General features: G+C 47.1%; 1 protein-coding gene across 1 annotated transcript in view; it reads left to right on the plus strand.

Moving 5' to 3' along the window:
• The window catches only part of LOC126539022 (tyrosine-protein kinase transmembrane receptor Ror2-like), a 287,664-nt gene extending 269,434 nt beyond the window's left edge, over positions 1-18,230 (plus strand). Inside the window, exons 4-10 of the mRNA XM_050185709.3 lie at positions 2,891-3,056; positions 5,891-6,281; positions 8,282-8,478; positions 9,259-9,347; positions 9,975-10,128; positions 11,320-11,693; positions 12,916-18,230. Of these exons, the coding sequence (XP_050041666.1) occupies positions 2,891-3,056; positions 5,891-6,281; positions 8,282-8,478; positions 9,259-9,347; positions 9,975-10,128; positions 11,320-11,693; positions 12,916-13,758 (2,214 nt within the window). The 3' untranslated portion in view covers positions 13,759-18,230. The remainder of the gene's footprint in view (positions 1-2,890; positions 3,057-5,890; positions 6,282-8,281; positions 8,479-9,258; positions 9,348-9,974; positions 10,129-11,319; positions 11,694-12,915) is intronic.
• The last annotated feature ends 3,628 nt before the right edge of the window (positions 18,231-21,858 follow it).

Raw genomic sequence — 21,858 nt, forward strand, 5'->3', positions numbered from 1 at the left:
TGTTCCTTGCCAATGTTCGATAACGCCCATGTCCTGTGTCAGTTTGTGTCGTGCTCTGTCCAATTACGCTCTGGTTCCTAGTTAGTGCCTGTGTTATGTAACTCTTTCCTCTCGCCCATCATCTTTTCTTCCTGGAACTTCGCGCTATCGCGCCGCTTTTCAGTGCAGAGGGCATACTTACAGTTTGTTGCAAAAGTACAAAGGCCGCCGCCATCGTCGCCGGAGTGTCGGCGAGCGTTCGTTGTCGGGGCCCGGCAGTTGAAAGGTTTTATACTTTAATATTGCCGTGAATAAATGTAATTCTTCACATACCGATTAAGGTCCCAACGACACTTTAATGCACACTCTGCAATGTGCAAGGCCTCGAAAGTGCGCGTCCGGTGTGCTGCAGTTTCACAAGAGTCGCCAAACATAATCGGTGCGTCCTATAGCTCCACAAGAATCGTGAAACAGTAGAGAAGTCAGCCAACTTTTAGTCCAGCATAATGTGGTTAGCATATGGCAAGTACGAAAGCGATGCCCTCTGAACTTTTGACACATATTTTGACTGCTTATTTTTTTTTGGAATAGTCTGACCATGTGACTATAAGTCTGACGATTTTCGCTGCTTCTCTGACGTAACAGAGCAGAAATAAGACGAGCGCAACAAAGAAATAAGAGACCAAGAGAACAAAGAAATAAGAAAGAATAAGAGGCTTAAGAGACCGTTTATAGTGTCCTTGTGTATGGTGTCCCTCCCACACGTACTCAGTGCTTACTCTCTCCCTTTCTTCCTCTTTCTATTCCCCTTTCCCCTCCGCCAGTGTAGGGTAGCAAACCGGATGCTGTTCTGGTTGACCTCCCTGCCTTTCCTACCCTTGCTCTCTCTCTCTCTTGCAGGTCGGAGCCAGCTTATGATAAAGCAGAATATACGCACATATGAGCGTGCACACAGTGGTCTCTACAATGCTTCCTTTGGAAAAGAGCTGAACATACCTGCCGTGGTTTTTCAGTGGATATGGTGTGGGCTGCTGAGCACGAGGTCGCGGGACCGAATCCCGGCCACGGCGGCCGCATTTCGATGGGGGCGAAATGCGAAAACACCAGTGTACTTAGACTTAGGTGCACGTTAAAGAACCCAGGTGATCGAAATTTCCGGAGTCCCCCACTACGTTGTGCCTCATAATCGGATCTTGGTTTCGGCACGTAACACCCCAGAATTTTAGAGCTGTACATATTTACATGAAGTTTGTTTCATTTAAGAGGGAGTGAAGGGGCCCTACCGGCTGATGGAAGCGTAATTTTGATTAAGGCATCAAGTTTTGACAATAATTGCCGAAAATTGGCAGGTTTTCAAAAGTTTCAGCTCCAACTTTAAAATTACTTTCCAGCAACCGATATCACAGTTCTGTAACCTGCATCTGCCGAACTTTCTAAAGCGGACATGTATTAGACATTATTATACGACTTACATGAAGTGTTTACATTGTCTACGTGAATTCTGCGAAAAGTCATATGCGCAAATCGATTGTGTATTTCAGTGCAATGTATAATTTGACAATACCGCTTTGGCTCTTTTAATAATTTGCAGTATCGCGATGTCTATGGCGAAGTTAAAAAGTTGCAAATCGAACGCTTTTTTTTTTTCGTTTACAATGTGCCGATTTATGAAAATTTTGTCAGACAGCTGAAGGCCTAAATCAAAAATGGGCTACAAACAGTCAATTTTACTTTATCTGCTGCAAACCTCTTCAAAATCTGTGTACAGAAGGCCGAGCAAAATAATTTCTCTGTTGTGCATTTAGGTAGGGTCTCCTTTTTTTTATTCTCGAGTTATGAAACCTTTAAAGGCTAAGGACACGCATATGACAGCCAATATTAAAAAGAACAGCTTGAACACGGCGCTGATGGATCTTCTTTTACTTTGCAATTGCCTCCTCAACCGCTTCTCGTGGTTCTCATGTTTTGCTGTGGAAACAAACCCGTACGTTTAGAACAGGGGCACTGAAATATTTCGATGAAAGAATCAAAGCATCAGTCTATGATCTACTAAATACGATCGCAGTATCGTAACGAAGACGTAACCACAATTTCTTTCGCTTAAGCAATTTGTACGTCCGTTTCCCTTCCTCAGTGTTATCCGCTGATTTTCAAGGCACGCCGTGGTATCGCCGTCTTCATACTTTATCGTGCTGCCTATAGTCAGCTTACTATATGTAACCTACAGTTCACGCAGCCGCAGACGAAGCGTCACCAACTAATATGTCTCTCTCTTTTTTTTCTCTCTCTCTCTGGATCTCTGCGAATAGAGCTGTGGTCATTTCATTGGTATCTTGCAAATCGGACACCAAATTCACAAATGTTTCTCATTGGCTCGCCGCATGTGTTGATAATATGTTCATTGTCACTTTTGGCATGGTGCTCCGCTTTATAACTGATCAGGCGTAATGACTTTTCTTCGTCAATACGGGACTTGGACACGTTTACCTCGGGTTTTCACGTAACCTCTCATCAGGTTGTTTCGCCCGTCTTCGTGCGCCGTCCAAAGTTCCCGCTTCTTCAAACCGCCGAAAGTGTCTAGTTCATGGGCTCACCGCCAGTGGGCAGCACACTTCAATGAAGCTCCTGGCGCCATCTGAAAACGACTTGCGGAATCAAGAGCGAACTTCCGGTGCGAAAACGGTGGGGAAACAAGGGAAATGCGGGAGAGAAGGGGGGGAAAGAGAAGGTGAGGGTCGCTCCCCCCAAAGGGGAAAAACGTTAGCCAGGCCCTCGGCGCTAACGACGAACGCCGACACACGCGGGCGTTGCGATCGCTCGCGCGCATGGCGTCAGCGTCGTGGGTGTGCGCCCGGGGCCCGTGAACTGAGAAAGACGCGATCGCGCGTCCTCTGCTTTCGCCTCCCTCCAGGTGTCCACGGTCGAGTCGTCGGGAACGTCGGAGTCCCAGCTGAGCGTCAATGCGACCGGCAGCGCATCGTACGTGTGCCGCGCGACTAACGTCGTCGGGGAGAACCGCACCGAAGTGAGCGAGGCCCGTGAGTTCGTCGTCCAGGTCGAAGGATCCCAGCCGCCAGGTAAGCCGAGCGCCGTGCACCTGCTGGGCTCGCTCTGTTTTGTTTGCGTATACTCTTCTCTCTGCCTACGCAGTGCTGGTATACCGACCGTGCGCTAGAATTCACTGGTGCTTTGCGTCGAGGAAACGTTTGGTTTCGGGGTTTCGGAGCACGGCGGTTTCGTGCATCGTACACGTTCGCGCCTCGCCCTCTTAAGTTGGAGCTTCGGTTTCACGTGCATTTTCCAAACCCAGCGAGCTCTCCAAACAGTGCATTATTAATGCTGTGACGTAAATGCGAAAGTGGCCTCGCGTGGAAAGTTTGCGTGGACACCCTTCTGTGGAGAGCGCCCTGTGTAGGACTCCATCTGCTGGTGCTGAGAAATCAAGCGCTGTGCCGTTTGGTTAATCGCCGCGATTTTCCGTTACACGAAGTTTATATGTGCATATGACATTGCGTAATATATTTTTTTCTGGTTTATCGAGCAATCACATCATCCGTACCGACCGCGTCCACGGTTATTTCAATCTATAGTTGTGTGCCCTCGTAAAGCCCAGATTCGGCGGTTTTTGGAGACCGACGGTTTCGCGCATCGCGTATACTAGCTCGCGCCGTACTCAAGTATTATTGTATTGGGGTTCCCAACTGAAGTGCGTTTCGGGACACCGCGTGGTACTACTCGCTCGTTACGAGAAAAAATAAAGCTTGCGGATCGAAGCGAAGTGAATGCGAAAGCAGACTCGTGTAATCAGAATCCTGCTCGTGGTGTAGAATTTGCGTTCGGTACAGATGTGCCAAGAGTAGTGTGCCGACGACCTTCAGTAAGGCGCGCCGTGTTTTGTCGGCAACCGAACACTCGTCATCGCAGTTCTTAATCTCAGGCTGCCTCGCCGTAATACGTGGTCGCTGCCTATCGGAGTTTTCTTTTTTCTGCTTTCCACTTTCGTTATATTGTACGTGTGGCCAATATTGCTTGCCTGCTTCTGAAAACCATCGTATATAAAATGAGTGTTCCAAGCAAGCCGTGTTTACGTCAATTGCTGCACACGTTGGATACCTGAGTCTACGAGAGGCCGCCGGAAAAGTGCAGGGGTGAATATTCAGACAAGACCTGGCGCACTGTATGCGTTGCATACATGCCAGCAATTCTTGAAGTTATGAACTGAGTTGCGCTCTCATTGCCATGCGTGCATTTTCACTACAGAGTATACGCTTATTTTCTATCTTTTTGATCAGGAAAAGCATTATAGCCATCGATTACCTTCCGTATACCAATGCTTTCGCTGCCCAGTTCCTTCAATTTTTGCGCGAGACCTTTTCTTTCGAATGACTCAATCATCTCTCTCTCTCTCTCTTCTCTCAATGGGACTAGTACCTTACTTGAGCATGCTATCGAATAGTACAGTCAAACATCGTTCAATCGATCATTATCGGAAATAGCGTAGTCACATGTGTGTGTCATTCTTTCTACACCTCTCACTCTTTGAGCTCTGTGTCACCCACATCCGTTAATTCAGAAAACTCAACGCTGGATTTACAGATATACGTACTTGCGCACGTTAAGACACAGCCAGCGAAAAGTGTTATGCGTGTATCCCGCTAATGCTGACTCCGTCGTTGCTGTTAGCAAAATTCACTTTTTAAAAGTAATTGCAAATCGCAGGTGTCCTTTTTTACTGTGCCGAACGTTTTACCGCCCACCAAGCCGCGAAAACTGCTGCGCAGGCACTCGCGTTCGCTCATGTTTTTGGCCTGCAGTACTCCTGGTGCCATCTGCGAGGCGTTTCGCGAATCGTTCTCTTAGCCAATTCGGCGGCACTTTTGAATTCTGTCCAATGTGATCTTGTATAGCCTACTTATCCGACACTCTCCTAGGAGCGGTGTAGGTTCCTTGCTTTTAAGTTTGTTCCTCTGTACCGTCATTTCCGGAGATGTCATTTCTAAAATGTGATTATAAACTAGCACAAGAAAAACAGGGACGATAAACATAGCTGTATTCCCTGTGATTTTTGTCTTATGTTTAATTTTGGACCCTCTGCGAAATAGTCCAACCCCGCCTAGCGAGAATTCCTGGCAATCAGGCCTGGCTATTCCGCTGGAGCCTTTAAAACCAAACAAAACTACGTAGACCTGATACATGGAAAAGGCGTCTGCGTGACGTCAGCAGTGTCAGGTCGCGCTCCTGCGTAAGCGATGGAGGTGCCAGAAATCGCTGCTGCTAACTCAGCTTTCTCTGACCACGGCTGCTGATAAACTTGAGCACGGGCTTGCTCCGACACATTCCAACGGAATAAACTTGCTCCGTGTTAGAATTACTGTGATGGATTTAGACCAGATGAACGTGTTCAACTCGGTTGTTCTCGTTTCATATTCATGCAGCGTAGCACACATATCTTCTGCCGTTAGGAGATTTCTAGTGCGCTGACTTCTTGGTGATTTGGCTTGGTAACAGTGCTGAACACTTTACAGTGGGCGAACAATGGATGCTTCAGAGTGGAGCTAACGTTTCGACGAGGGGACTTGTCTACGTAGGCTCCTCTCTGAGGCGTCCATTGTTCGACCACTGTTAATTACTTCAAGCACCCCCACCGTCCGGTATTCTGTCTTGATTGGTTGAACGTTCGAGCGTTCGCACCCTGTGTTTTCGATAATTACTTCGTCTACTTATGATCTTTCGCACACGATGTTGCCTCCGTTCCACCTCTCTTCGTTGCGTATCGGCACTCAAGAGGAGGCGTGCGGAGGACTTCCTTTTTCATTTCGTAGTCCTTCTTGGGCGAGCGGGGACGTTTCCGTAAAAGCACCTCCGAGAAATGCTTAAACGGCGGCGCTTCCTTTTTTTTTTTTTTTTTCAGCGTCCAGCACCACCGAGGCAGCCGTCGAACCGAGCAGCAGCGACGACTCCTCGGTCATGGTTCAGGCCCAGCAGTCGCGGCCCGACGACGAGGACGAGGCCTCTTCGGCGACCGGGTCGTCGGCCGCGGAGGACGTGCCGCAGGGCTTCTGCTCGCCGTACACGGGATCGGCGTGCCGGCGCTTCCTGGGCACGGGCCTGGTCTACTACAACATCAGCCAGGACGCGTCGCCCGTCGTTCTCAACGAGCAGCTCACGCAGCAGCTCTGGGACGAGCTCATCTCGTCGCTGCTCGAGCCGTGCCGCTCGGCCGCCGAGGTGATGATCTGCCACTACGCCTTCCCGCAGTGCGAGTGGCGCGCCCGGCTCGCCATCGCCAAGCCGCTCTGCCGGTGAGTTTCTTTCTTTCTTTCTTTAATACGTAAGCATTTCTGTGCTTACCCAACGAGAAAACCGTCCGTCCCGTAAGACGACCGCTTTCAAGGTAGCACCCGCAGCAGGGAGCGAATACGCCCTCGTGCTGCCTCTCGCTTCAACGCCAACGAAGCGGCGAGAACACAGCGCACGAAGCTATCAGCAGTCGATACTCTTTGTCGGCGTCGCAGATCGCTTTCAAGGTACGGCCCGCGTGGCGGTGCCATACGAAGCCGCCGCCTGAGTACGTTCGGTCACGGTTCATAACGGTTCGACGTGGATGGATAAGGCGCTAAAGAGCGATAACACCGATAACATTTCACGTAAAAACGTCACGTAAGTGATGCTCTTGGACGGGCTTGTTGGATGCTATGCTGTTGACAAAGAAAGACGCACACCGACCGAGTAAAACTTATTAAAAGACAAGACGTTTCGGCTTCCATACGGAAGCCTTGCTCATTCCATGTTAATTTTCAAAGATACCGTTGATTCCATGCTATCAGCGCAACAGAAAACGGGACGCAATGAAGTCTGTAAAACAGTTGACATTCATAAGAGTGAATAATGGTGTAAATCGGTCTATGTAACTCTCACCCTTTCACGCCTTCTGGGTGTAAGGGTGCTATAAATCGATGTACACCCTTCATTTTAAGGGTGTAAATTATTTTGCTGTGAAGATACATATGCACCACAAACGCTAGTGATGTCGGGGTCCAGGGTTTGTCGTGTCTCCCTGTTCCTTGTGTCCTGTTTTAGTTCGCGCTGGCGACATGAATCAAGTAAACATCATACACCATCCATACACTACCATATACCACATACCATACACTTAACCGAATTCCCAGTGGCGGAAATAGGCGGTCGCCACCGCAATCTCTGCGAATGGATTAATTAGCACGCATGGCACCACTGAATGAGTGCAGAGCAAAACGTGACCTTATTACCGTTTACAGTAAGCCTTTACATGCAACGTGGATGCAAGTACAGAGACCTCTTTGTGTGACCGTGATACGCAGTTTGGGAACGTAAAACCTGGAGCTATAGTATATAGCGTAGTTGTGGGAAAGAAAGCGCTGCAATCGTGCTCCCTGCTAAGGTATTAATTAGCGAATCGGGGAGTGCTTCATGAGCGCAAATCGAAGCGTGATACTCCACCCTACTTTAGGCTATACTAGGTATCTGTATATGCGAACTTCGACGCGGCTTCGATTGTGCCTCGCACATTCGCAGAAAGCACCTGAAAAGCTTGTTTCTCTGCAAGCATAGGCACACTGAGGAAAAGACCGCTTCTCTGAGTAGCTTCGTTCAACTGCTGACAGGCAGTATATGTGGGAGGTGTTCGCACATTTGTGTAACCTAGAACGTTACTATGTCAACTTTGAGGGTCAGTATAAAAAAGAAAGCCGTGCTATATAAATTTAAGCACTCCGGCCAGTGCCGAGCATCATTGCTCTTGGCTGAAAGACTGGCCCTGTATCGACATCGCAGTTGGGCCAATAGGTTGATACCTTAACGTGCTAAACGTTTCATTGCCTCACGGTGAGGCATGCAGAATGCACGACGCATCCTGCACGTTGGGTATTGAGGTGTCTGCATTCTCGCGGTGGAGAGCACGCAGACATCCTGTTGGTGATGATTACACAGGACCCATTATCGGCATAGTGGCACGACAAATGGCGAATATCGATGTCGCGATAGGCTGCAGGTGCGAAAACGCGCAGCGTGTAGTACTGAGGTGAGTCTGATAACTGTCGGGAGTATAAATGTGAAGCTCACCGATGGCAGCCCGATGGTTTTCGAGGTCCAGCCAAATTCTATCGAATTCGACCGGAGTGCTGTGGAATGCTGCGCTTTGGTAGGGCCCGCATAGTTCTGGTTATCGCCTGTGCATCCTATCGCAAAGTAGCGCGAACGGGCCGCAGAGCCTTGCTCGATGCGGCCCGCGTTTGTGACCGTGTGCTTCGCGTTTCACGCGCAGCGAGGACTGCATCGCAGTTCGCGAGCTCTTCTGCTACAACGAGTGGGCCATGATCGAGGACAACAAGCAGCGCGGCATTTTCTTCAAGTCGCGCGGCCACTTCCGGTTGCCCGACTGCGACCTGCTACCCAGTTACAAGGACAACGGCCTGTGCTCGCATGCACATCTCACGGACTTCCAGGAAGACGAGGTCACCGGTACGTGAAAGTTTTCTATCATATCGTTAGATTTAAAACAAATAATGAAAGTCGTTGTCGGCATATGGCAGCTTGACTACTGTCCAATGTCAAACAGTTTTGAAAGTCCACCCCACCCCCAAATGTACAGCCAGCCTAGCGTGCTGAAATCCAAGAAGACACATTTCTTTTATTGCGAAAGCAATTATATTGGACGCGGTCGCTCTGATGTTCTGTATAAATTCCAAGTGCGATAAGATCGCGCGTCGTATGCTGCGTGTACGAGGGAAGACGTGTGAGTATTAGCCGAGAAGAACGGGTTTTTGAAGAACGGTGGCATGATGCGCGCGCCCAATGTTACAGGTCACGTGACCAAGCGGGCGCTAAAAGATGAGAGCGCGCGTCTCCTCCTCTAGCTCGGCTGTGACTGCGTAAGGCTGTGCGTGCGGCTGAGCCAGAGTGAGCTCATCTAGTGAGATCTGTTCATGTTTGTCTGTGCGTGCGCGACACCACGCTCGCCAAGCTAATGTTTATGGCCATTTGTACGGCCGATAAAACTAAGAACCTTGCTTTGTGTGAGTGTCTAATAAGCTCTCAATGCTTCGCCTTTCAGGCGAAACTGCGATTTTATTGTTGTTTGGGCCTTGGTTTTCCAGTGCTTAGCGCACAGACTTCTTGATTACGTTCAAGTTGTTTGAAGATATTGAACCCTTACCTCAATTTCTTATGTTCGTCCCTTGTCTTTTTGATGTTAATCGTGCTGATTTTCTTGTTATCTTTTCCGTGTTCCGTGTAAATCAGTGAACTGCATCAAAGGCCGTGGTCGCTTCTACCAAGGAAGTGTCAACGTGACCAAGTCTGGCATTCCGTGTCAGCGATGGGATGTGCAGGCAAGTTAGTTTGGAATTTATTCACGGTAGTGTACATTTATTGTCTCTTGTTTTTCACATATGGCTGGCTGCGCACACGATAGTAGAGTGTATGTCAATGCGACCTAGCGATGACGTGCTGATGTGAGTGAATTAGCACATGTCTGTGATATTACCGCAGCAATGCTTGCAGCTTGTGTACTGTATACGTTTGCAGCATGTGTACTGTGTGTAAGTGCCCGGGTGCGCTTGCAACACACCCGGGCACTTGGCTGGCTGGACCTTAGAGAGACGTCATTGTGACGTATAGATGACGTGCTGAGGAGTGAATCATCACATGTTGGCTGTAATGTTACCACAGCAATGTTGGCAGCCTGTGTACTTGCAATGAACCCTGTTTAGATACTTTAACAGCAATAGATAACGCGTATGTTAGTTTAGACAAAAAATAGTTTTGTTGTATGTAACTGTACAGTGTGCAATCCTTAGTGCTCTCGATAATACAAGCAAGCGAGTAAACTAACCTCAACCACTCACAAGCTCTACAGCACTGGCACAGTGCTTTTACGGACAACGAAATGCTGATAATGTCGTTTGCAGTAACTACATATTCGGTGCGTTTTTGTTTTACTCATGTACTACCCATAGGAGCCCCATCATCACAACAGACCTCCAATGGTATTCCCTGAAGTGCTCAACTCTGAGAACTACTGCCGAAATGCCGGTGGTGAAGAGCCCATGCCCTGGTGTTATACAACAGACCCCAGGAAACGATGGGAGCACTGTTCCATACCCCAGTGCGGTAAGTCAGGTTTTTTTAATATGGATCTATTATAATTTCATGTGTGCCCTAATCAATTAGAAAATATACACAGAATGAAAACCAATTTCAAGGCTTTTCCAAACCTATGCTTCGATAAACACTCACTCACAATTTGGCGCTCTTTGGCCCGAACTGGCCCTTGCGCCATTAAAACCGAATTATCATCATCATAATAACTGGTGGTTCCATGCCACAACCAAGAGTTTAACATTGTTTACTCCCACCTGTGCTTCCTTTATATACTTCATTGTAACATAATATTTCTTGCTTCTCCAGCTGAAACATGCACCTCGAGTTGTACTTCGAACCCTGCTACAAAATAGTTCCGAGATATTATTGCCCTAGGAGCTCAGAAATAGACTAGTGTCTTATTAATGTAACTTTTTTTTTTTCTGTTCACTGCCTTAACGTGCTAACAAGGTGCTACAGCTGGAAGCGATGCGCGTTGTTTCAGGTGCCAGGAACCGTTCTCGCATAAGTTCCGAGTACTCCGCATGCGAAAACTTCCAGCAACATCCAAGGCGCGACATTCGCGCGCGGTGCTTAGTCGCTAAGCTTGAGGTCCTCACAGCACAACAAGGTAGACGATGTCCTGATTGTATAGTCGACTCAGAGCCAGTGTCAGGATCAGAATGGCTCTGAAAAGAATGCCTGTTGGTGAGCACTTATTTAATAAATGCAGCGACGCTTACCGTAACCTTGGTGACAGTATCGGTTGCACGTACAGTTTCACGAATATGTGTAGCAGCGCTGCCGTCGGTTCAAACCTAAACAAAAAGAAATGAAAAAATTCTGTCGTCATGAAAGAAATCAAAAAATTTTGTCGTCATGAAAGAAATCAAAAAATTTTGTCGTCATGACTTTTCTCTAAACGCATATAACGTTAAAAGTTGGAGGCAATTAAACTTTCAATTTATTTGGCCAAAGTCACTGTTCCAAGCAGCGAATAGCGAAAGGCAAATGTGTGCGTGCATTGGGGGGGGGGGGGGGGTCAGTCTAGTCGTTTGCGTACAGGCAGAGAACATTAGCTACGCTTGCTTCCCCTCACGAAAACTGTTGATGTGGAGAAGACAGCTTCCGGTGCTGCAGAGTTCAACACCTGCCGAAAGAGCACCCGCCCCAATTCAGAATGAATGCTTAGACGTTCGTTCGCTTTGTTTGCTCCCGCAGAGAACACAACCCTCGGCGACGTGTCGGGCCGCGACATCCTGGACCTGTTCGAGCCGCCCGGAGAGCCGTCGTTCGCGCCGGCGCTGGTTCTCCTCGTGTCCGCCGTGAGCTTGGCGGCGCTGGTGCTGCTGCTGTCGCTGGCGCTGGGCTGCCGCCGCCTGCGGCGCTACGGCGGGGCCCGCTCCCGTAGCGGCGGTTACAACGCAACGCCGACGGCCGACGTGGAGATCGATCTGGACAAGCTGCCCTCGAATGCCTCCTACCACCACACCGCTGCCAGGCTCCACCCCCGCCTGGAGAAGCTCGAGTACCCGCGAAACGACATCATCTACCTGAGAGACATTGGGCAGGGGGCTTTCGGACGCGTCTTCCAGGTGCGCCTCGCTGGTCGTTTTCCGTGCCATGTTTTCAGTGCTCTGGCGGAGAGCGAAAGCAGTTTCTTTTGAGAGAGCAATTATGTAGACACTCCAAGCGCATTTCTGCCGTCGGCGTTGCCGTGAGGTTCCGTATAAAGTCCAAGGGAGACAAAATTGTCGCCGCGGCCGTATGTCGTATGTACGAGTGAAAGCGTGCGAGGGTGAGCCGCAGATCGCGGCTCTATCACACGCACGAAAGAGGGAAAAGCGGGGAGGAAGTGCGCCGTCTTCCGTCGCGCGCAAGGAAAGGGGGGGAGGTTCTAAGAAGGGGGCGAGGGCGCGTTTTACCCCGGGCGGCCCGGGTGGCCGCGCGCACCCGGCCGGACTGTCGTATCATGAATGTCATCTACAACGGGGGTACAGTCCGCGGCGCGCTGTGTTTTCGCGGCTTAGTTCGCACTGACGCAAGACGCAGCACGACATACATAGAAGCACGAAGGTCAATTCGCTCGCTGCTGCGCAACCGCGCTTGCTCACTCAAGCGTTTTGACGGCGAGTTTCCGCGGTTATCGAGGGAGATGTGTTCGTGTTTGCTTGTGCGCGCGTGACAACATGCTTGTCAATTTATTTAGCATGCCTATGTTTACAGGGTGGTACAGCCGATAAAACTATCCTTACTTCGTATAGCTAGCTGTCCACTAATTTACTATCGCAGTCGATGCATATTCGCCTTTCGGGCGAGTCTGCGACTTTTCTTATTGAATAACAGTAAAGTCGAGGCCCTCATATCGGGGCTTCGCTTGCGCTATTCAACGGTTCGGCCCTGATAAGTTATGCGAGGTAGACTTGTCCAGTTAGGTGGTGAGCCTGGGTCAGCCTGGGTCAGCCGCTTAGTATTGCTCTGTAGTTTGCAATTGCGTTATTTGCTTCAATGTTCCATTTGGTGTGGCATTCTCCTGCTGAGCACGAGGTCACGGGTTCAAATCCCCACCATGAAGGCTGCATTCCGGAAGAGGTAGAATGCAAAAACATTTGTGTTCTTAGATTTAGGTGCCCGTTAAAGAACCCCAAGTGGACAAAATTAATCCGGAAACCATCATAATGGTGTGTTTCAAAGCCCACACGTTAGTTCGGGATGTTGAACCCTATTATACGCTGTTTGTTTTTTATTTAGTTTGTCCTACAGCAGAACACCATGAATGTCTGAAAGCTTGCTCCTCTATCTGTCTCCTTCTCGCAGGCCAAGGCCCCCGGCCTCATCAAAGGTGATGACTTCACCACGGTGGCGGTCAAGATGCTGAAGGAGGAAGCATCCGAGGACCTCCAGAGCGACTTTGAGCGCGAGGCCTGTCTCATGGCGGAGTTCGACCATCCCAATATTGTCAAGCTGCTGGGCGTCTGCGCCGTGGGGAGTCCCATGTGCCTGCTCTTCGAGTACATGGGCAAGGGAGACCTGAACGAGTACCTCAGGTCCTGCTCTCCCTCCAACTACATCGTGCGCAACCCGTCGGGCGGCTGCGGCGACATGTTCAGCGACGTCCGGCTCAGCCACCTGGAGCTCGTCTCGATCGCGCGCCAGGTCGCGGCCGGCATGGTATACCTGTCCGAGCGCAAGTTCGTGCACCGGGACCTGGCCACGCGTAACTGCCTCATCAGCGACGACATGGTCGTCAAGATCGCGGACTTCGGCCTCTCGCAGAAGATGTACGCGGCCGACTACTACCGCGGAAGCGAGCACGACGCCATTCCGATACGCTGGATGCCACTAGAGGCCATACTTTACAACAAGTTCACTGTCGAGTCGGATGTGTGGGCGTTTGGCGTGGTGCTTTGGGAGATCTTCTCGTTCGCGCTACAGCCCTACTACGGCATGACGCACGAGGAAGTGGTGGCATTCGTCAAGGAGGGAAACTGCCTCGGCTGCCCAGAAGGCGCGCCGGCGCCGGCCTACGCGCTGATGAGAGCGTGCTGGAGTCGCAAGCCATCGGGCCGGCCCAGCTTCAAGACGATCCACAGGGCACTTGGGACACTGCATAACGAGCTAGTCAAGCACAGGGACAAAGAGAACATGGTCCACGTATGAGGACAGGGACTCTAAATCTTCTACATGTATTGTGACACCAGTGACTTCAGAAGTCATGTGCTCTCGACCATGGGGCCGCTTGTACGGACGTCTCAGCAGTACGGCCTTCTAGGTCAGCACCACGAGGACTTGTTGGTGATCCGACAACCACGGCTTTTGGTGTGCCGCCGTTTATGTTCGCAACTTTGTAAAGATCAACGTCGAGATTGCGAGTGTTGGAGTTAGCGAGGCGAATTTGTCGGTCATCGGGCCTGACCGTTCATTTCTTTCACGCCAGCATTTTCTTTTTTCGCCCGCCGCTTTAAAAAGCAGAATCGTCGTTCCGGTTTTACAGCTCATACAGTTGAATCATGTACAGTCGGCGTCGCCCTTGTGTTGAGTGCGGGAACGGTGGCCTCCGGGGCGCTCCGGGGGCAGCTAGCGACGTCTAACGCGAGTTGCTGAGCCCGAAGTGTAACGGTAGCTACTGGGCACATTTGCGCCTAGCAACTACCGCTAGACGTCGCTGGCTGCCTGCAGAGCACCCCGGATGCCGACTTTCCCTCGCAATGCACAAAGGTCGCGCCGACTGTACTGTGCATTTTGCGTGATTTGACCTTTGGGCATCCGCATCATTCCAAGAAATAATTTGATTCACGGTGCCAAAATTTCAATCAGCAATGCCCGGCATGTGACTTGTGAGGTACACAGCAACAGTATTGCCTCTCTGCTAATCTTACATTCAGTATAAACGCTTTGGACACAAGTGAAAAAAACATTGTAGCCCATCAATCATGATAATTTATTGTGAATTTGATCTAAGAGGGCAGGCATATGCACCTTGGTCTACAAGTCATTCACTGTAGGTGTTGCACATTCCCAAAGACACTAACAACTGACCGAAACACCAGTAAATTAGGGTGCAAATGAAAAGATCTCTTCTTTTACTGATGTGTTTCAGGTAAACAAGAAAGTTTAAATCTTGCATCGACCACAAAAGCACTGTAAAACACTTTGTGTGGGACTGTCATAAGTTGCACATATACACCATGTGATCACATGCTTTATAGATTCCTTACATAAAGTTGTATGCACTTCTGTTTTCCACACAAAGGTATTTTAAATTTTCCTCTTCCCACGTGCAAGGCTTGAATTATTTTTTTCACTTCGTTGAACCTTCGCACGAAAATTAGCACCAAGAATACTGTTACTCTCAATGACTAGTATATTTATTGTACAATGACACACAGGCAAGATTTTTTGACTAAAGAATTTCATTGAAAATTTTTCACTACACTTGAATTGGAGTCATTACTAGGCTAGCGTATTCTGGAAATTATGTTATATCTGTTCTTTGCAAGATCCTAAAATTTCAACTGCCAGTTCTTGCAAAATGTCCACACTGTTTGGATATGCATTATTTAAATAAGCACAACAGTGTTAGTAAGTTACAGAACTTGGCCTGGCAGCTTAGTTTGTCATGTTTATGATATTCAAATTTCCCAGTTTATATTTATTGCAGTAAGCTGGTGTGTGCGTCTCAGAAATTGACACACAGCACCTGGGACCCAGTTCCCTGTGACACCCAGTTCCCTGTGACACCAGGTTAGAATAGCACAAGACACACTGTAATATGTATAATTCATGGTGTTTACAATTTGTGGAATCTTCTGGGTCATCTCTGAAAGCACAAAAAAGACGATTTTGTGTACTGAATGCAAGCTGGTCTGTCATTTTTCAGCACACACTGTCACTTGTATGTACAAGACACCGCTGCAGTATGATCTCACTTAGTGTTTTCTATTCTGTTACACAAATATCACCTTGTCTGCAATAACAAGCACTAGCTCTAGGCGGGACAGTCAGGTCGACAAGGGACAGGTCTTTTTTCTTATTGTCCCACACAAGGATGAACCAACTAGCCCCAAAGCATATTCTATTAAAATATTACCTTTGTGAAATTGCACTGTATGTTGTCAATCGACCAGACTCTTTCGAAGTGAGGAAGTATTAAGATAGCAGGTGCACTTGGTGTCCTATCTAAAGGTGTCATACTGGAATTCTACCCTTGCCTTCTACCCTTGCCTTCTACCCTTGCCTTTTCTGTTCACTTTTTTTGGGAGGGGGAGCAGCTGTGCCCCACATGCAGGCAATATTTGTACTTCAAGCAAGTCATACCTCGTGGTGTCTAAGACTCGTTTGTGACTCGAAAAAATGTCATTCTGGTGATGCCATCAGAAAATAGTTTTCCTTAAACGTTTTCCTACTCAGTCTTCTCACTGCTACCTAATTATAGGCACCAATTGCTGAAAGTCCTTTTGTGCACTTGGTACCAAACTAAATGCAATAATATTAGTTTACATGCTTGCTTACATTAAGCTTTACATTGCAAGCAACAGGAGTTTTATGCTCATCTGTAGCTTAATGACAGGGATGTGAGGGTGTACACTCCAATAGAAAGTTTTTGCCATTTCCCAAGGCATGCTGTGCTTTGCCAGAAAAAGAACATTTGCAAGGCTGGGCACTCTTTTCATTCAATTTTATCCATTTGCTTGTACAGACAAGTCGCTGACTACAAGCGCAATTGAAAACATTCCAACACATCAGCCTGCACTACTGTGGGCTTGCTGTACTCGGATAGAGCAGGGACCAAGTGCCTGATCCCATCTATCAATACTAAACTCTGTTGTCCTCTGAAGATTGTAACAAGGGCTTCCGAAATGGGGCTTTTTACACAGTGACCATTTTAGTGTAGCCGAATGTCGTTTTTATCTCTTTTTTTTTACGTCAACGAAGACCCTTAGCTTCTGGGACGTGTACATGCTTTTAAATCGTCTTGGGAAGACACCATTTATATTTTATATGTACTATTATTGTTTTTGTTATTGCTTAGAAAACTTTATCTTCATGTATTTTACATGTTTTTTCTTTTGCTCATGCCTTTTACTCATGAGTTGCATCTTTGCGACGTTTACGCAAAAAAAAAAATATGAGGTGTGATGGTAACTGGCTATTTTATAGCATTTCAGTGGAACTTGTCTAGACAACCTTTTCAAGAATGGCAGGAGTGATTGAGGTTTTCTTTTATATGAAGGCAAGAAGCGTGGACTGAGCTATTGGTCAACAAAGCCTTACCAAATCATCTGTTGGAGCATTTAGAAGCTTGTGTATATAATGTATGCAGAGGTTTTTGCAGTGAACTTGTGTGAAATGCTTGTTATTGAACTACTTGCGAAATGAGGTTCTCAAGCACTTCCAATTTATGAGAAGAAGTCTCAAAACTAGCAGGACATGAGTTAAGTACTGTTGACTGTGCTCAGTAAATTATGATTTTTTGAAGATGGAGCCCAGGCCATCCCAGCCTGTTTGTAACAAACACAAGAAAATGTTGTGTCACATTTTTTTTCGCACATTAAAGTTCGGTGTGCTTAAGTGCTAAAAGTTGCGCATTGTACAGGCTCACTAGATGAGCATAATAATTTTTCCAGGTACTAAACATTTATTCTATTTCTGCAAGCTGAACCAGTTCTGCAAGCACTCTTCGTTGCAAATTCTTAGGTGCTGCTCAATATCTGTGTCCAATATACTCTTTCCTAGTCATTCCATGCTACAATGCTGGAGTACTACTGTTAGTGTCTCAGCTTGTTATATGGCATTATGTTTAATCAAAACAGCAATCTTTAATTCACTGACAACACGATTTCCTAAAGCCTGCCATTCGTTTCCGTCATTTTCTCTTACATTTAATTGCAGTCTAAACACCCAGCAGTTATTCTCACATTGTCAATGTAACCTGCAGATTTCCACATCCAACAGAGTCAAACTTTTGATGAAAAAAAACAAGTTTTGTATACCCTGCACTGCAATCGTTAGAATGTGTTAACTATATAGGTCTAAATAATCTTATCTTCGTCAATGTTAGAAACATCAGAGCTAGAGTAAGCAGGACTAAAAGCTCATTATGTTGACCTTTTTTATTTGCATATTTAGTCTTTCAAAGTGTTTGAGTTATTTTGGTACTGGCCAGAAAACGTATGTGTGTGACACTTGGACAATTGCAAACAAGCTTCTTTGTGCTGTTGGTTTTCTGGGTAGGCAATTATTCCACAAATGTGCACGTCGACCACGTCTGCGTTTTATACATTTGTCTACGCAACTGCACTTGCCGTAGGGTGGCATTTTCAGGTCTGTTGTTGATCACGTTATATGCCGCCTTCGACAGAGCCGTTCTCTGTGTGAGTGCTGTGCTTCTTCGGAGGAGTGCGAGCTCCGTAGGCGCCTTGCTGTTGTGTACATGAGGTGCTGTATGGTGGCACTGGACACATCAAATAAGCAACTCTTTCACATGTGTGTACAGGAAAGTCACAGGCACCGCTCGTGGCAGCATATTGTTTCTTCTTATCTCGTCACTTGCATGTATGTCTGGATGTACAGTTTGGGAAGTGGGGAACACGTTGTGGCATTTGTACATAAAAGCACCATGGTACTTCTAACTGATGTAAGTGTGCTTTCTCTGCTGTCATCCGCTAGGCAAGTAACACATGCCGAAATGTGCAGCCTCAGTGAATGCATTTCAGCATGTCCCTTGTATTCTTGATAAGACATCATATGGCAAGAGAAACTTTTCTACAAGTTGCCTTTGCATGAAATTCTTTTTTAAAAGAATGACTACGCATTGAAAATGATAACAGGGTTCAGCGTTGCGCTTCAGCTCCTCAGACGGTGTTTTAACAATACGCAAAGGCGACATGTTGACCCGACGCGCCACGCGAGACAACTGCTTCTGTGCAGCAGAAACATCGCCCTGGCAGATACCAAGCTTCTCAGAATGCTCGCCTGATGAGAAGTGCCGCCAGGTGATGTTTCAGGCTTCGCCCCTCAGTGGTGCGCGAGACGAGACCGACAGAAAAGCATTGGCGTTCGTCAGCTCCCAGTGAAAGCAGACGGACCCTCGTGTTGGAACGCTGCTCTCTCTGACTCTGGTGACGAGTCGATTGAACGGAGCGCGACGGCGAGCCCATGTCACGGTTTTTTGCAGCTAAACCGAGTGCGCGTCGTCAGCGCTTCCGTAGAACCAACGTGTTCATCAAACAAGGCCACCTGGCTCAACACCACCTATATAGCACAAGGCCTGTTTACTCCAATCCATGATGCCATGCTAATGGCCCGAAATTGCCAATTCTGGCGCGACGAAAGCGGTGACGTCAAAATAACTATTGGTTACTCGGGAGCGACTCCTTTAGATTATAAGGCAGTCGGGCCACTAGCATGACGTCATGCATTGGAGTGAGCAGGCTTTGTGATACCTGGGTGGTGTCGCCTGTCTTCTACCCTTATCGCTCTTGCCGCTGCAGCGAATCGCATGGTTCAAACTGAAGCCTTTCAATATGCAAAGGGACATACTGTTCTTGGATATATCGCCATCGTCGCTAGTGGTACTAACTCCTGTGACAACAGAAAACCAACACGCCAAGGATGACAAGGCCGCCTTTACATATACGGGTTTACCTGTCGAATCGTCGGCCAGTTTGTCTGAGGCACTTTAACCATGATTTGTCCATTCTTCAATGCCATTAACATTGTTAGAAATACGAACTCCAAGCACTTTTGGCGGCTCTCTATCGGTGTGCGCGTTTTCCCGCCAACTTGAGTCCCTGGGTACAGTGACCCAAGTGGGCAGTACGTTGGACAAGTGGGCAGCCGTGGGCAACTGGATATGTGACACTCGGTATGTGGCGCTCATTTTTATTTTATTTATTTATTTACACAGTACTGCAGGCAGCAATGCTGCCCAAGCAGGAGAGAGTTTACAAAAGATGCGTTTTTAACATATTTTCAAGTTAAACATAAGATCTGCATTCAACAACACATTCCGGTAAATGATTCCATTCTTCGCTCATAAGTGGAAAAAATGATTTCTGAATTTAGTGCCGGCAATGTATGACTGGACTACTTTAGAATGAAAAATACGCGACGAACTGTGTGGAGCATGGGTAATATATGTGGCACTTGCTAAACATGTTTGGTTATGAAACAACAAATAAAAAGAATTCAGCCTGGTGATTTTGCGGCGCATGTGAAGCGGATGCAGTCCAAGTTGGCCTAACATGCCAGAAACTGATGATGATTTGTAATCGGAGCAAATAAACCATGCGGCCAGGCGCTAAATTCGTTCAAGCTTATCAATATCCTTATTCAGTGAACTTGGTGATTATTCAGTGAACTCGTGGTGACGCTGCTGCGCCGACGACGAAAAAAAAAAGACGGTGCGCGCTCTGCGAGCAATAAAAATAAAATTTTGCAATTTGCAAATTTTGCCATTTTTCAAAAAAAAAAATTCCTGAAAACTTCTCAGGTATTGGGTGGAAAGCGAGCCCGCCGTATATATCGCGCAGGGATGTCGAGGCGGCACCGCTGGATGACGCAGCGTGTTTAGTCGGAAGGGCGTAGAAACGGCATAGAAATGTTAAGGGCGCAGCAAACAGTGAATTAGGGTTGGTGTAGTGTTACATTAGTAATGTGCAAAGGGTGCAACGGAAGGTGCTCGAACTGATGTATGCCGATGACGTAGTGTTACTACAGCGGACTATGCAAGATATTAAGAGAGACCTGCAAAAATCTCTGGCAATGCAGTAACAAATCTAGGCCTTAAGAGCAAGCTTTAGCTCGGGCCCAACTGCGACGCGGCCTATTCAAGTACATGAAGAACGCAAAGACCATTTCTGAGGTAACCTCTGGACCGATCTTAATGAAATGTGTGGCATTTGAGGGAGAAAGTTAAGTTCTAGTGACTGTTGGAAGCGGAATTTCCATTTACAGGCTGAAGTTTGTTAAAAATATTTTCGAAAATTCGCAAGTTTGAAAAATATAGACGCACGAAGTTTACAAATTAATAGCTCTGCATCAAGAACAGATGGCACCCATTAGATCATTGAAAGCGGACAAACTCAATATGTCATTTTACATCGTACGTGAATTTGTTGAGTTGTGTACAAGGGTTCTGCAAAAGCTGTATTTCCATATTACTAAATTTTTTGAGGTGCATGTGCAACATATCAACTTTGTCCGCTTTAGATGTACTATTAGATGCAATTCACAGGATTGTGATATCAGTTTTCATTGCCGAGTTATACTTGTAAACTTGATAGTTTCGTTTTCTGAAATTGTTCTATTTTTGCAAATTTTTTTATAAACAGTTGCCGACCTAAATCAATAACTCGAAACCAACAGTCACTAGATTTTACGTTTTTCTTTTAAATGCAACAAACCTCGCCAAATTTGGTGCAGTAGCTGCCGAGAAAAACGAATTCTCCTTGTACATGTATTTAAACAGGAGCACCCGAGCTAAAGTTTCCTCTTAAATGGACACTAAACCGAAACAATAAATCAGCTTAGACTAATAAAGCATTGTTTGAGAACCATGCAGGCAGTCATTTCAAAATAATAGTTTGATTATTGGATGAGAAAATGAACGTCGAAGTAACAGTATTTGAATTTCGCGCTGAAACCCCGACGCCGGTGCATCAGTATGACGTCAGGGATTCGAAAGTATGTTTTCGCATTTGGGCCGCGTTGGCTGAGTAAAGGTTCTAGAAACTTGCTATTTTTTCATATTTGGTTCCTTTAGAACACAATGTACTCAATTTGTACCGCAATATAAGTAGGTCCTAGAAGATGCCATCAAAATCCATGACGTCACAGCGACCAGGTGCGGGAACATCAAGGAGGCGTCGCCACCCGTCTTTCGTTCTTACGCTTTTTGTGGCTTACCAAGCGTCTTATTGTGGTATGAGTGGTGCTTTTAGTGTCGTAGAAAGGTAATTTACTGATGCAGAAGATATCATTTTTTCCCTTTAGTGTCCCTTTAAGTTTAGCACACAGAAGTCGGGAAGCGTGATCTTTAACCAAAATACGAGTAAATACGTGGTATAAATTCAACAGCAAGTCATACCCATAGTCAAGTAACATAAATACATTGGCGTATACATAAACGAAGGAAAGACCTACTCTAGCACCCACGAAGATAACCTGCAAAATAATGTGGAAGTGGAAAGCAGTAATAATGAAACACGGAGCACTTTGGGACTATATCTTTTGGGCTATATCTCGTCGGGGCTGGAC

The sequence above is a fragment of the Dermacentor andersoni genome, chromosome 11 (assembly GCF_023375885.2).
Source record: "Dermacentor andersoni chromosome 11, qqDerAnde1_hic_scaffold, whole genome shotgun sequence".
Lineage (NCBI taxonomy): Eukaryota > Metazoa > Arthropoda > Arachnida > Ixodida > Ixodidae > Dermacentor > Dermacentor andersoni.